Source organism: Brachionichthys hirsutus, chromosome 13 (genome assembly GCF_040956055.1).
Source record: "Brachionichthys hirsutus isolate HB-005 chromosome 13, CSIRO-AGI_Bhir_v1, whole genome shotgun sequence".
Lineage (NCBI taxonomy): Eukaryota > Metazoa > Chordata > Actinopteri > Lophiiformes > Brachionichthyidae > Brachionichthys > Brachionichthys hirsutus.
The window spans coordinates 3,013,694-3,027,684 of NC_090909.1; the positions used below are offsets into that span (position 1 = coordinate 3,013,694).

The following is a 13,991-nucleotide window of genomic DNA, read 5'->3' on the forward strand; positions in this document are numbered from 1 at the left end:
ACTTTGTGAAATATATTTTAAGATGTTGAATTGAAAAGGAAGGACACATCTAACACGCGTGACTTTAGTCCGTGTTCCCTCTCAGGAACTCTGTTTTTCTATATTTCACCATGTGATATTCGGGGCCCGGCACCCGCTGATGAAAACAGCAACATCATCTTCATATCATCCGGCCCTCCTGTGGTCGGACGCTGCGCCCTCATACAGCGGCGGCCACTGCAAAACTGATCTGACATCTCTAAATTGCGTGGCGATGAAAACCATATCACGGTGTTCGGATTTCAATTTCGCTCCTTGGGAAATATTGTTTTAGGTCATTACTCTTCATCAGCCGTGCGCCACGCCGCCCCGCTCTGCAGCTATTGTCCTCTGTGGCCCCGCGCCTTCAGTTGTGGCCCTGAGATAATAGCGCACGGCACGCGATGCACGAGCTGCCAAACTCCTGTCATTTAGCCGCAAAGGGCCAGAGTGCAATGATCGCAATCCTTAAATGGCGCTTGCATAGGAATTCCGTCGTTATTGTTCAGCGTGAAATGCATCAAACATCGTTCCCTTGATGAGATGTTCATATGCTGGAATGGCGTCGCTTACAAAGTGCTTATCAAGAAGCGGCACATCATGAATCACTTGGATGCTGCGCTCTTCCCCGCTGTCTGTGTTGAATATTCTCAGCGCCGGTGCAACTGGCGCCGTCCCAATGATCCGGGCCCATTAGCCATTCATCTTCGCTGCGCGCTCTGTGTACGGAATGCTGCAAATTAGAGCCCTGGTGGATCCACGCTGCTGTTTCCCTCAGCAAAACCGTAAGGGGTGATGTGGGGAACCCTGCCAGTTAGGGGGGGGGGTCTCTTTGACCAACGCCGAATAACCACAGTGGTTGCACCACGATGGGAAAAGATCTGTCTGGGCTTATTATTACTTCTACCTCCCATCGGTGGCACCAAAGATGAATCGTACCTGTCACTCTTTGTCCCCTGTGTAGGGAGGCCATGTTTGCTTGCACTGATCTGCAGTGTTTGTGGCACAGAGACCGGTGCTGGCAGAGGTTTGTTCACGCTTTCCTTTGGTAGCGGCAGAGCTGGCGCGCAAGGCAGCGAGCGGCACACAGTCGACTAATCAATACAAACAATGAAACCACAAATCAACAATCATGCGGGAGCAGAAAGAAGCTGGAGGGCCGATCAGAAATCATTTCGAGCTGGCAAAAACGTATTCGAATACTCCAACTCCAATAAAAGGCTTTATTTTTGCTCGCCTTGCTGCATGTGTCAAACAAAACATAAACAATAACCATCAATATTGTAGCAATTATATTTATGCAAATTCACATTCATTCATTAAACACTGTACGGATTATGACGCCATTGTAAAAACCTTCCATGTTTGGTGATAAAAGCATGCCGAAATTGATGTCCCAAAATCCCATATACTGATGTACTGTTTGTCGTAGGTCCTCGGTTAATAGTCGATGTTAGTAAAGCATAGCAGGCCAGGCTCATGTGAATGTGTGACATGCTAACGTGTAGGAAGTGGGGGGGGAATTACTGAAGGTGCAACATCTGGCAATGATTAGTGGCCATTAATTGGTGTTAACTGGTGCTACTGGTGTTTACAGGGTTGAGGGATAATTAACTCGGGGTCAACTCAAGGCTGAAATTAAGATGTCAGAATTCTGCAGCTGCTTCACGACAACCAGGCGAGGTCGTGGTGGGGTGTCCCCAATTTTGTCGACAGGGTAGCGCTGCATTACGTTGATGGTTGTACGTCATCTGGATTATTATGGGTGTTTTCCTGTCGATTTGTGCAAGTTTGGGATAAATGTAGTTTTAATTTTTATTTATTTATTTATCCTGGTATCAACCATCAGGAAACCGGGAGGCTGATGCAAACAGGCAGCAAGCTCATACTGCCCGCTTCACTTTGGGATGTCTGCTTCACTTTGGGACGTTCCCATCTGCCGTTTTAAATCAAGGATGTTGTTTAAGGTGATGGAGTTTTGCCCTAAGGTGATGTCCTCTTTCTCATCGTTCATCCTGAAGACATTTGGAAAAACATTTTGTTGTTGTTACTTCTTTCTCATTTCACGCTCAACTTTGCTTCCTACCGGGAGTTTGGTACAATTCTTCTCTAGTCTTTGCCCGCTGCTGCAGAAGACAAGAGGAAGTCTGTTGAGATAGCCCTGACACATAGCCCGACCCACACGCTGGAGGAGAACTCTCAGCAATCAGAGCCGCTGTTCGCCGATACAGAATAATGATTGGAGCGAAACGGGACTAAATCCATTGCACGATAACGTATCTGCCTTGGTCTGAGGAACTTGTTTTTTTTTTTCTTATATGAGGTCTTGCGTTTCATGAAACCAAATTCATTTCACTCTGTATCTGTGTTGATACAGTCCCCCCCCCATCAATGAGAGGGAACTCTGGAGCCGGGAGATAGAGGCAGAGCATCCTCCTCACACTGCAGGCATAGCGGGAAAACTGAGATAAGAATATTAAACGGGAAAGACAGAGAAAAAACATTGTGTCTTCACCTCCAAACCAATAGTGTGACTTAGGAGGGAAATGAAAACGGAAGACTTCTCCTCCGTATCGGGGTTTGACAGAGCTGCTGTGTGCAAGCATGCAAATTCAATCAATAAAATATTTGATTGTGTTTTGTGTCTACTCGGGTCATGACATCAGACTTTAGGTTTCGTGTCTTTAGGTTGCTATGACCCACGTTTACACGACAACTGATTTGAATACAGTGAGAACGGTTGCAGAACGCGTGGCTTCATTTTAAGAATGACAGCTGCAAAGATGGATCAGCTGATGAAGGGTTTTGGAACGCCATATTTTTCTTACTCTTAAATCGACATGGAATTAATTTTATAATCTCAAATACCCTCTGTGTTAATACACAGCAACAGTCTGGGAGAGATTATGATGTGGCAGGACCTGTATTATTATTATATACTCTCAAGGGCTTAACCCTCTTTTAAAAATATCTATTTTCCACATTTGACATCTTAAACAAATTGCAGTCAATATCCATCTTACTGCATTTTCATAATCGTTCACTCCTTTACTTTTTAAGAAAAGGCGTGGAGAAAAAAAAAATAGAAAGCCAATCTCTGTGTTTACAACCAACGCCCGGTCAGACAATTAATCATTACCCCTGATGGTGACTGAAAATGACCAAGGTTACGCCGCGTCTTCAGTGCTGCATGCAGAAGGAGGCCTGCCAATGGCCCCTGGGGGGATTCCACGCCTCGAGAATTATTTTTAATGTCTGGCAATTAAAGACCATCTAACTGCCTGAGAGGAGGAGAGAGAGAGAGATGAATAGAGGGATCTTAAGAGAATGAGATTAAAATAGATGGATGGCGAGGAAGAAAAAGAGCTGCACACAAAAGCTGCATGGACACCTGCACATTCTGAATGTCTCTGTTGTGTGGTCGCCTTCAGACAGGTTCAGGTTCATTTAACATTTAAAATAGGTGTATTCAATAATTGGTGAACTTTGTCACTTAATCCCTAAAGTCCCCATGGGGGGGGGGGGGGGGGTCCTCTGATCTGGACGGTGCACAGATGTGAATGGTCCGTCCATACGATGCTGCTGCTCATCCGGCAAATCCATCCATCCTGCCGGATGCCCTTCCACGCTAGCAGTTGATGCTAATGCGTTCCTATATCTATCAGTGCGACAGGCCCAGCACGTTGGTTTGTTTCACTCAATGGGAGAAATTAATCACTCACATTTAGTGCAACAGGAGAACAGCGGCGCTCTGCATTAACTCCCTTCGTGCTGGTTCCCACGGCCATAATCAGATAATATTTGCTCCTTCATAGTTGTCAACTGTTCTAACTTACCTGTCAAAGCTTGATGATGATGAATATATTTATTAGATAGAATGTTAGCGTACAAGTACAGTCACACAGTAGAATGTATTACAGTACAAATAAATTCAAACATCCTGTCTAAGAGAAGCATTTCAAAAAAGCCCTTGCGGTCTTGTTTCCGTTGAAAGTCCTTAGTACCTTAGTTTTGACTGGCACATGTGTGAATTACATTATATATTATTCATGATTAAAAGTACAGTTCTCGTGTAATTTTAAATATGTGTCTTGAATCTGACATATGCAGCACAATATCGAGTTTCCTGGGTAAATGTTCTTTAGTTGAAAATGTCGACAGTCAAATGTCATTCAGATACTCTGGTTTTTTCATTGTGCTCACTATAAATGAAACGAAGCATAATGCGTGCGTGTGAGAAGCAGATTACATCTATTAGTTACTGCTGTGCTGTATGCAAATGACTTACCCATGGGAGATCGAAAGATCATTTTAAACTTCAATAAGTTACAAGCGGTGGCAAGTCTACCCGTAGTCTGCACATTGCCCCAGGAAGCAATGAGGCTGGATGCAATTAGGAGGGGGGGTAGGGAAATAAAATTCTACACAGTAAACAAAGAAAATAAAATGTAAAAAGACTGATGAAACATCACAAAGTGAGATTAGCTCGTCTTTTACGAGAATGGCTGTTTCTTCCTTTGATTGCCGCGGCTTTATGTTACTGTTTTCAGCAGATAAATGTGCAATTTGTTACAATCTGACAAGGCAAGAATGACTTAAGGCCAGTATGTTCAAAAACTGTTTAATTAATAGAACATATGTTTTGCCACTCTAAATAATGGCATCATTTCGATTTAAGGAAGATGCACCAGTGCAGGAAACCTTAAATATCACGTTCAGGTGAGCACAAGTATTCAGATTACGTATTCCATCAAGAGAAAGTCATACAAGAATAAAAGCCATCAATATAATGACTGTCAGTTTATGTTGTATATATGATTTGCATGGTGAAGTAATAGCGTTAGATGTTAGGTAAATGCAGTAAAGTACTATCCTTTGAAATTTGGTAAGAAGTACAATTACCCACATATGGAAGAGTACCTCTAAAATGTGAGTGTAATTACATATCCTAATGGACTATGGTACTGCAATGTTATATGAGAGTTATGTGATGAGCAAATACACACTTTTGTTTTCATCTTTGGTCTTTTGTGCCTCAATTAGGGGAATGCTTTGATTTATTTATTTACAGTGCTGGAATGAAACACATCAAATCAATAAACTTGAAGTCTAGTTCATGCATTTTTTTTGGTAATACTACTTCACTTCTTCTCAAAGGGAAATACTGTATATTTTATTTCTAGAAATTAAACTTTCTTCCTGTTTAGTTTTTTTTTTGTAAATATTATAGCCGAGAGTTATCATTTATTTAATTGATTATATGAACACATTATAATATATCTATTTTTTAATCATTGATGTAATTTGTAATCCTCACCCTCCGTAGACTCGCGTCGCGTCGCAGTGGTTTGAAGTTTTTAGGGGTGTGGTTTTTCTGAACGTTTTTGTTTCAAAGTCCCGCCCCCCTACACGCACTACAAATATCAAAGTTCGATTGGAGGAGAGCTCTGTCCGTCACCAATGGTGCCTTCTAAACCAGGAAGTAGCGCTGCAAGTGATGTGTTGGCGTTTTTGGAGAAATTGGACCAAAGTACAATCAAAGTATCTCTTCTGACGTCTTCGCGTCCACAAACAGCAGCCGAGCCGTCGCGTAAACGCAGTAATAGCGTTACTAAGCAGCACGTAAAGAGGAACAGTAAGTATCTTTGTAAATGCGACGAACGAAGGCGACCTTCTAGTCCGTCACAAATCAGCTGGAATGATGACGTATCCTTTTATTGACGTTGTAAACGGGAACATGTGTAAATGCATTATGTGCCGTGCAAACGCCACGACTGTTCTATTTCAGGTCAACTGCAGAAAGTAAAACTGATGCTTGTTTACATTGAATTTGAAGAAGCTAAATTATAAAAAAAAATGATGACAGTTTAAAAAAAAAAAAGCCAAATTGCACGACCACAGATCAATCAATCAAATCTTTATTGCGGACCCAATGGTCCATTTTACTGTAACAGGGAATCGCTGTTACAGTAAAATGCATTTTGTTATCTTCCACCGCTGTTCAGTTCTCAGAAAACTTCATGTCCAGCCCCTCAAATATGCAGTTTGATTTGTCATCAGAGGTGCCAGTCGTCCAGTATCTTTGGACTCGTGCTTTCTTTCGTCACCGTTTTAAACGAAAGCCTGCCGTATTGGCTGCTGCTGCGTGTCTGTGAAGGAGCCTGTCTAGCATCTTGAGTGAGAGAAACCGATATCGAAAGAACGATGGTGGCTGGATGAGTTTTGTCCTTTTTTAGAAATATATGACACCGGTACTCACACATTGCGTGTGATGATGCACGTTGAAGGATGTAAGAGTTGCATTGTGTCTGAGTGGATGCTTGCTGCAGATGAACCCTCAGCCCAGTGAAGCACACCTGTTATTTCTTGCTGCAGTAGCAGGAACGATTCCTGAGACCCAGCGCTGAAAGCCTCTTACTCAGACGCTCTTCTCACATCTCCGTAGGCTGACGGAAGAAGAATGGGGAAGAAGGATGCCAGTTCAACCAGATTGCCCGTTGAGCAGTACCGTAAACAGATTGGTGAGTGAGATCCTGATGATGACGAAGAGTCCGCCGTTCGGCTGCCCTTAGCAGAGCTAAAGCTGTAGTTTAGTTTTGCTGCATGTTATAAATGCAAGTGGTCATATAAAATACTGATCACTTCGGCGGTTGCCCCCCCCGATTTTCAAGTACAGAATGGGAAATTTGCACCTGCAAGGTGCACCTCACCTTGCATGTTGGGCATCGCTCAGGTTCCACCACTATGCACCCTGGCAGACGCCAGTGATCCGCACCACGGGGTCCCTGACTGCTAAACCGCCGTGGACACCCCGAGCTGTCAGTGGGCTGCCTCGGTTGTCCCCAGGACTGTCAGAGATTTCGGTGGTGTGGTGCGTGTCTGTCTGTCCGTCCATCCATCCAAACCTCCTCGTCACGCTGGCATGGTAGGATCCATGCAGGACAGCGAGACCCTCCTGGCACAACCCAACCCACACAAAGTGAAGCTTCTTAAACATGCAGTTCTGGCTGGATTTTATGTTGTAGACCAACAAAAAAATAATAATTACTTTCTCGCTACTTCATTCAGTAAAACAGAGCATTAGGGACGGTAATTGATCTGTAGCGGTAGTACTCTTGCCTCTGTCGTCAGTCTCTTCTATCTGACGTGGTGCAGTTTCCCACACATTGGGGCAGGGGTCCGAGCACTAGTCCTTGCGGTCTACATGTCAAAGAGCCTCTGGGTACGCTGCTGAACCTCGACTGCTTCCAGTGGCTGCACCGTCAGTGAGGGATCGCGTCGTTCCGGTCGGGCTGGAAAGGTGCTGCGGTCCATTCGGCGTTTCCGTTCAGCCGCACTTTGTTTTTCCAAACACTCTCATCGGCTTCTTATTAAGCAAAGTGTGTCCTGTTGTTGGTTCTCTCTGTGCCGTATTCAGCCGGTAGGATTGCATTTAATACGACATCTTGACTTGTTTTTATTTATTTATTGCTGACAGAGTGCGCTAAAGATGCTACAGAAATCGACAGTTTAAAAGGTTTCTTTTTTCCATGCGGCTTCAGTACTCTGAGATGTCTTCTCCTCTTCTAGCATCACTTTAATGGATCATTTGTGTGGCACATGCCCCCCCCCCCGCCTTTGAGCGCTCAATCACCTGAGGCTAATTTTAACTAGCCCCCCCGCCTACCTGTCTTATTATTCAAAGCAAAAATAATAGCTCGAGATGAAAACTAATTTCTCTTCAGACACAGTTTACAGGTAAAGACAGGAAAAATCCAAAACCGGGCATCTAAGGGAATGTACAGATGGTGGTTTGGGGGGGGGGCTTTCACTTTTCTCTTGTCCTCTTGACATGAAATCAGTGATGACTGCCATGAAAATCACCTCTCAGCAGGCACTAAAGACCGCGTTACAGTAAAAGCTGCGTTCGCCAACTGAGAGAACCTCGGAGCTGGCTCAGCCACGCGCTCCATGCCCTCCCTCCTTATGAGGCCCCTCCATTTAGTCACCATCTGGTTTCCATGCCGAACTTCCACTCTCAACTTAAACCCACTCTTAATTCTAAACGTGTCGCTAAATTTCTAAAATAACATCTCGCCGTTTTGTGCTCAATTTGGGGTTTCTGACAAAGAGGGAAGCGCGAGAGCACACACTGCTCGGCAAGCTGCTGCCTTTCCACCCCATTGTTAGCAAAGTTCCTTTTCCTGCATTGTGCCGTTTCCAATTAGACAGTTGCCACTGCTTCACGGAACAGCTTACGCGCGCACACACACACACACACCAGCTGGCCGGTTTGCCCACATGACTCACCCTTGAGGGTTGAGCCCGTGGGAAGTCAAATGAGGACAGGTAAACCGCTTGCAGCTCGAGCCAGAAAAGACTCTTTGTGTTTAACCTGCACATGCAGATGGTGAGGTGAAGGTCAGTTTAATTAGTTTGGACTTTTTACAAAGCAGAAATCAATTTTCCCGTGAGTTACACTTTAGAACTGTGGCAGAACGTTTAGAGGGAAGAATGCCATTTGTTGTTGTATGAGGTTTGATTCGTAGATCAGTCTCACCGTATGCCTTGAATAAAGAGCTGCATGGGAGGTCCTGTTAGAATCTAGAAGTGATTTGTCTATTTTTAGCCATCATTTTAGAAATGAAGATGTATTTCTAATTGTAATAAGAACTTTCAAGTTAACAAAAACATTCACTGGCAACCCTGACTTTGAAATCTGCCTCTCTTCAATAACTCCGGAGCAAAAAATGGTAGAAATCGGTGTTTGCATCGTCATGGTAAACGATATTCTGTGAGGCTTGGAATATCGGGCAAAATGAGCGAAAACTGGGTCACTCTGCAGAGCTGAGCTGAAAATGGCCGGCACTCAATGGGTTAAAAAAAACCCCACAATATTATTCAATGGACTAAATATATCATTAGAAAGGAACTGAGCTCGCCTGACTTGCCCCTCCTGGACTCGAACCTTCTGTTGTCTGTCTGGGCTGAGACGCCGTTCTCCGGTGGGTGTAATCAAATGCAATCAGAAGCAATAGTCATTAGGTTCCGTGTCGATGCCTTTAACAGAAGACTTGTAATTGCCATTTTAACTTTGTTCCCAACCAGCACTAAATGAAATCACCATCACTGCTTCAGCCTGAGATGTAAATAGATTTTTCAAGCATCACCGGGGCTGCTGTCGACTTGCAGGTCTACGCGCTTAAAGGCGTTTCACTCCGTCGCTGCCGAAAATCAAAAAGTTCATTTTCTTTCTTTCAGGTAAGCAGGACTACAAAAAGACCAAATCCGTACTGAAAGCCACGCGACTAAAAGCTGAAGCAAAGAAGAGCTCCTCGGCATTCAGGGTGAGACTTTCTCTTTCTGCCCAAACGTCCGGAGCGGTTTCTTTGTCTAAAGCGTGATTCTGCTTTTCTGTCTTTCTGTCGACCGCTGTCTTCAGCTTTCCATTTCTGCATTTTGCTGCAAATCTCTGCGATGCGGTTTGTTGCTTCCTTCTCTGAAGCTCAGCGATCACTAGAATTCTGACGAGAGCTTGGCTTCTTGACACGCAATGACTTCCTGGGTGGATTCAAATCCAGTGGTCCTTTTTCAGTAGCAAATGAAGCACTGAAGAGGAAGAAGGATGGACAATGATGGATGTTTGGGAATTCTAACAAGCGTGGAAGACGGCGATAATGGGACGGAGATAAGATGGATGGAGGTGGGAAATGTAAAATCAAAGGGCGGTCAGGATGTTTCCAGGATATGAACGTGCGTGTCTCTTCCTCGCATTGTTTTTCACACGCCATTGATCGGGAGCTGCGGCGCATGCGAAGATGGACGACTCCGCATTCATCACTCTGTTGATGCTTTTACAGTTGGCTCACAAAGAAAAAGTTTTATTCACGGGACTTAAGACCAATCTACTCACACGGGTTTATAAATCTTCTTTGGAATTGCTAATCCCATCAGATAAAATCAGGTCCTCTGTGACTTTTAGAGCTGTTTAAAAATGTAAATCTGGATTCTCTGTGTTTTTTTCTTCTTCTCCCCTTTGTGCCATTGCAAAATCAGTTCTGTTTACACCCACATCTCAAGCCAGAAAGGCCCCCACTTCCTTATTAAGCTTACTGCTGGCATGTAGTGCACAGAGATGAACAAATCGTAGCGAGGATTAAACGGCGGGTAAAATGGTCAGGCTTTAAAATATGCATCTCTAAGACATGGATGGCCTCATTAAGCATGTCTTTAACCCAATTAGATTAGTCCATATCTTGAAATATTGATATTGCTCATGAATAATTCATGTTTTTCACACCCAAGATGAGGGGAACCTTCAGAGGTTGGATTAAAAATACCTCTGGGACAAGCATATTAAACCGACCTAAACCCTCTGGCCCCGAGTTTGATTTAAATGCAGCCCCCGCTGTAATGGATATTTGGTCACGCTCGCGTTCCCGTGGAGTTCATTCAGTGAGCCATAAAGTTTGTGCTTTCTGCACAGCCCTGTGATCGCAGCAGAGAGCCTCTCGTTCTCTGAACCGTTAGTTGGCAGCGAGGGTTTGGCTGCAGTTCCTGGAGGGAAGCTACTGCGCGAGCGTCTCTTCTCGCATCTCGTATCTCTGGCTGAGGCGCCGGTCTCGGATGCAGCTGGCAACGCAAAAGGGGCAGCAGAAATGCGGGCGCAGGAAACCCGGCGGCTGCCAGGCGAGAGGCCGCCTCGGGGCCACTCCGAGAAGCAGGGGCCGTCTGCGTAAGTTGGCGAAGGAAAGGTTTTCACGGCATCAGAATGAAGCAGCGAGAGAGAGGGGATGCTCGATGCATGAAGCCACTTACTGGCATGCTACACACACACACGCCTGTCGAGTCGCCGCATGCTCGGTGATCGCTCCTCGCTTTCCGGACCACGCAGGTTGGTATGCTTCCCAGCTGGAAGTATTCGGGTCAGAACGACAGAGATGAAGAGACCGACTTCCCGCCAGTTCTCCCAGAGAAGAAGCAGCGCCTTCGAAGTAGCTCCGGCACGGGATATAAACCCGACCCGCCTGATTCCGGTCGGTTCTGCACCGGTTTGACTCGGCTCTCAATTAGTGGCTGAGCCTCAAAATAGTTGGCAAAGAAGTCTGTGATAATTAATGAGTCGGGGGGGGGGGGGGGGGCTTTTCGTTATTTCGTCACTTCAGATATTGGTATCAATACATGAGTTTCATCATCCAGAATAACTTCAGTCACAAAGCTGATTGTCTGGAAGACATTCTCGCTTTGACACACACACACGCACAGAAAAAAGAGCAGATGGGGGGATGTGTGGTCACTCGTCGCCACGGTGACAGGGATCCGGCTCCCAGCATGCAGGGTGTGTTGCACATGCAGTCGGTCCTGAGAGAAGCTGTGTGATGAAGATGTTGATATGCTTGGGGCCCCATCCAGGGAGTCTTCATCAGCATGAGGAAGACGGAGGCTGTGGGTTAGCGTTTGACGGTGTGTGTTTGTGAGGCGAGGCAAGATCCGACGCCCAATCAAGTGCAGGCGCTCGGGACGGCTCCAGTGGCGTGCTTGTTTTTATCGCCAAGCCACTGGAAGCAGAGAAAGAAAAACAAAAAACCCTTTTGCCTCGATGGAACACTCACCTGCATGAAACCAATCCACAGCAGAGATACTCCGTCGCGTTTAGGAGCTGTGAGATGACTCGGAAAAGCACAACTCAACCAGGCCCACGCGATTCCATAACGGCCCTCTTCTCGACGGAGGCCGAGGCAAAATAGAAAACTAAATGAAGCCGCGGAAGTCGGCCGGTTAATATATGAAACTAAAGTGCATGAAATGTAAAAGTTTTCCAATTAAGCGAGGACTTAAAGCCGTTTGGGAGCTGCCGGGATGCAGATAAATGCGGGCTGAGGCTAATGAAGACCAATGCAGCTGATGACTAGGCACTACAACATGTACACAGATAGCTGTGGCTGCTGTGATGCCTTTTAATTGTCTGCCCCCCCCTGCACCCCCTTCGTCAGAGAGAAATGATTACTCGCCCCACCACCCCTCGTTCATGCCGAGTCTTATCTCTGGCTTGTTTTTCTCTCCCTCTTGTTTGTCTTTTCTGTCGTTTGGCCAGTGTGGTGAATCTGTGTGTAGCTGTGTGTGTGTTTGTGTGCGCTCTGTCGTTCGCATGTTTGTGCTCGGTGTGTTTTATTTCTCTGTTTAGTATCACGTCGCCTGCTGCTTTCCCATTTTCTCTTCTGCAACCTTTGAAGCCGTTAACGGTTTGATCTCGAGTTTCCGGCGTCTCAGCCTGGAGTCATTTTAAGGGATTAATGCAAACATTGGTCTGAAATATTATGAGTGAGGTTTTTGTTCAATTGTCGTCCTGAGATTTGACTCCGCTCGTCAACCCCCCCATCCCCACCCCCCCTTTGTTGTCAAAGCACAGTTTGAATGTAAAAGCTAATTTCCATGTTCAAATCAATTCTGTCCTTTTGAATCGGCCCGTCAGACCGCACTCGGCTCTCGTTTTAAAGGCTCTCCAAGCTCTCCAGTGTTGATTAGAAAGTTTGCCGCTAATGAGTTCTCCTGATAAAGAATAACTGGCATTGTTCAATACTTTAAGTGGCCCTAATGAAACTCCAGCTGATGAAGATTGTAATCGAGTGAGCGCTGCAAGTTCCCTTCATCAAGTGGAACGCCGCTCCTCTGGGGGGAAAAAAAAGGACATTTTGAAAGTTGAATTTCTCTGCTCAGGTACTTGAGACCCTCGTGGCTGGCAGAATAGTTTTGCTCATTTTTGATATTATGGGATGTGGCTCCAAATAATTTACCTTCTGTTTCATGGGGGTTGCCTCTTTGCTCATGGGCTAAGGAGTCAGAGCCTTCCGGCCACCGGCCACTTTGTAAATTGTCCGATTTTCCTCCCCCATCCTGAAATTTTGAGAAAGCGACCAGTGAGACTTTTAGTCTGAGGATTCTGATCTTTGTTCAGGTGAATCCCAGAGAATGTTTTATTCTCAGAGGCTGCAGTTTGCTTTCACACGAGCAACAAACTGCTCGCTGCGTTTGCACACCTGCTTGTTCTTGCATCGATTTGTACAAGATGCAAATGCAACGCCGTAAAGCAGCATCGCATGCATAGTGGGATTTGATTGGGTGGGATTAATTGAGGAAGGGTGGGGGGGGGGGGGGGTAAGCACTAGAGCTAATGTCTTTCTTTTCTCTTTCAGGACGCGTTCCTGGTCATTGCAGCGATCCTGCTCTTTGTCTTCTGTATCTACGCCTTCTTCTACCTCAACCTTAGTTCAGAAATCGATCTGGATGTCGATGAGGATTAATAAGAGAAAAGCGGCCACTTTTTTGATCTACCGGGTCGATGGACTGTCTCCTGTGTTCGGACTCAACATCAGGAGTTTTTTTTGACATCGATATTGTCAGTTTGCATCTTTTTCTTGACTTCCTGCATGTGGAAACGATGGACGTTATCATTCCGAAACGTATTACTCATTAAAATGATCTTCTTCTTCACATCTGAGAGTAAAGTGAAGTCGGTGACTTCAGTCTTCGAAGCTGCAGATCCGAGACGCGACCTGTTAATCATATTCAACGGCGTCTCCGTCTGCTGTTGTCTCCGCTAATGTGAAAATGTAAATCTCCTGTCACGCGGAGACAAACACTCGCATTCCGGTGCGCCCACCTCCCGGATACCTCGGGATCGCAAAGTGAGAGATTAGATTCCGCCAGGCCCTCGTCCCTGATTGGACGTGCTCGCAGAATACAGAGCGACACGTCGTGCCTGCTGCATAGCCATGCTTCCCGGAGACGTGCACGGGATTAGCATTACAAATAGGAGCCCGTTTTTACATTTGAATGAAAGTGACTGTATAAGGGCGAGACTACATGTTTCTGATAAAGAACACCGTGATAATTGTCCCTCTATGAGACGTGCGTGTTGTTGTGGTGCGTCTCCGTGGAAAGGAACATGATGGATTGTCAGAGCCTTTTTGTCCAGTGATTATATCTTCTTCTAG

General features: G+C 45.5%; 1 protein-coding gene across 1 annotated transcript; it reads left to right on the top strand.

The window, feature by feature from the left end:
* Window positions 1–6,478: 6,478 nt before the first annotated feature.
* Window positions 6,479–13,298, top strand: triqk (triple QxxK/R motif containing). Its single transcript, XM_068747652.1, has 3 exons — window positions 6,479–6,539; window positions 9,259–9,344; window positions 13,191–13,298. Exons 1-3 carry the CDS (start codon window positions 6,479–6,481, stop codon window positions 13,296–13,298), a joined length of 255 nt encoding a protein of 84 aa, XP_068603753.1.
* The last annotated feature ends 693 nt before the right edge of the window (window positions 13,299–13,991 follow it).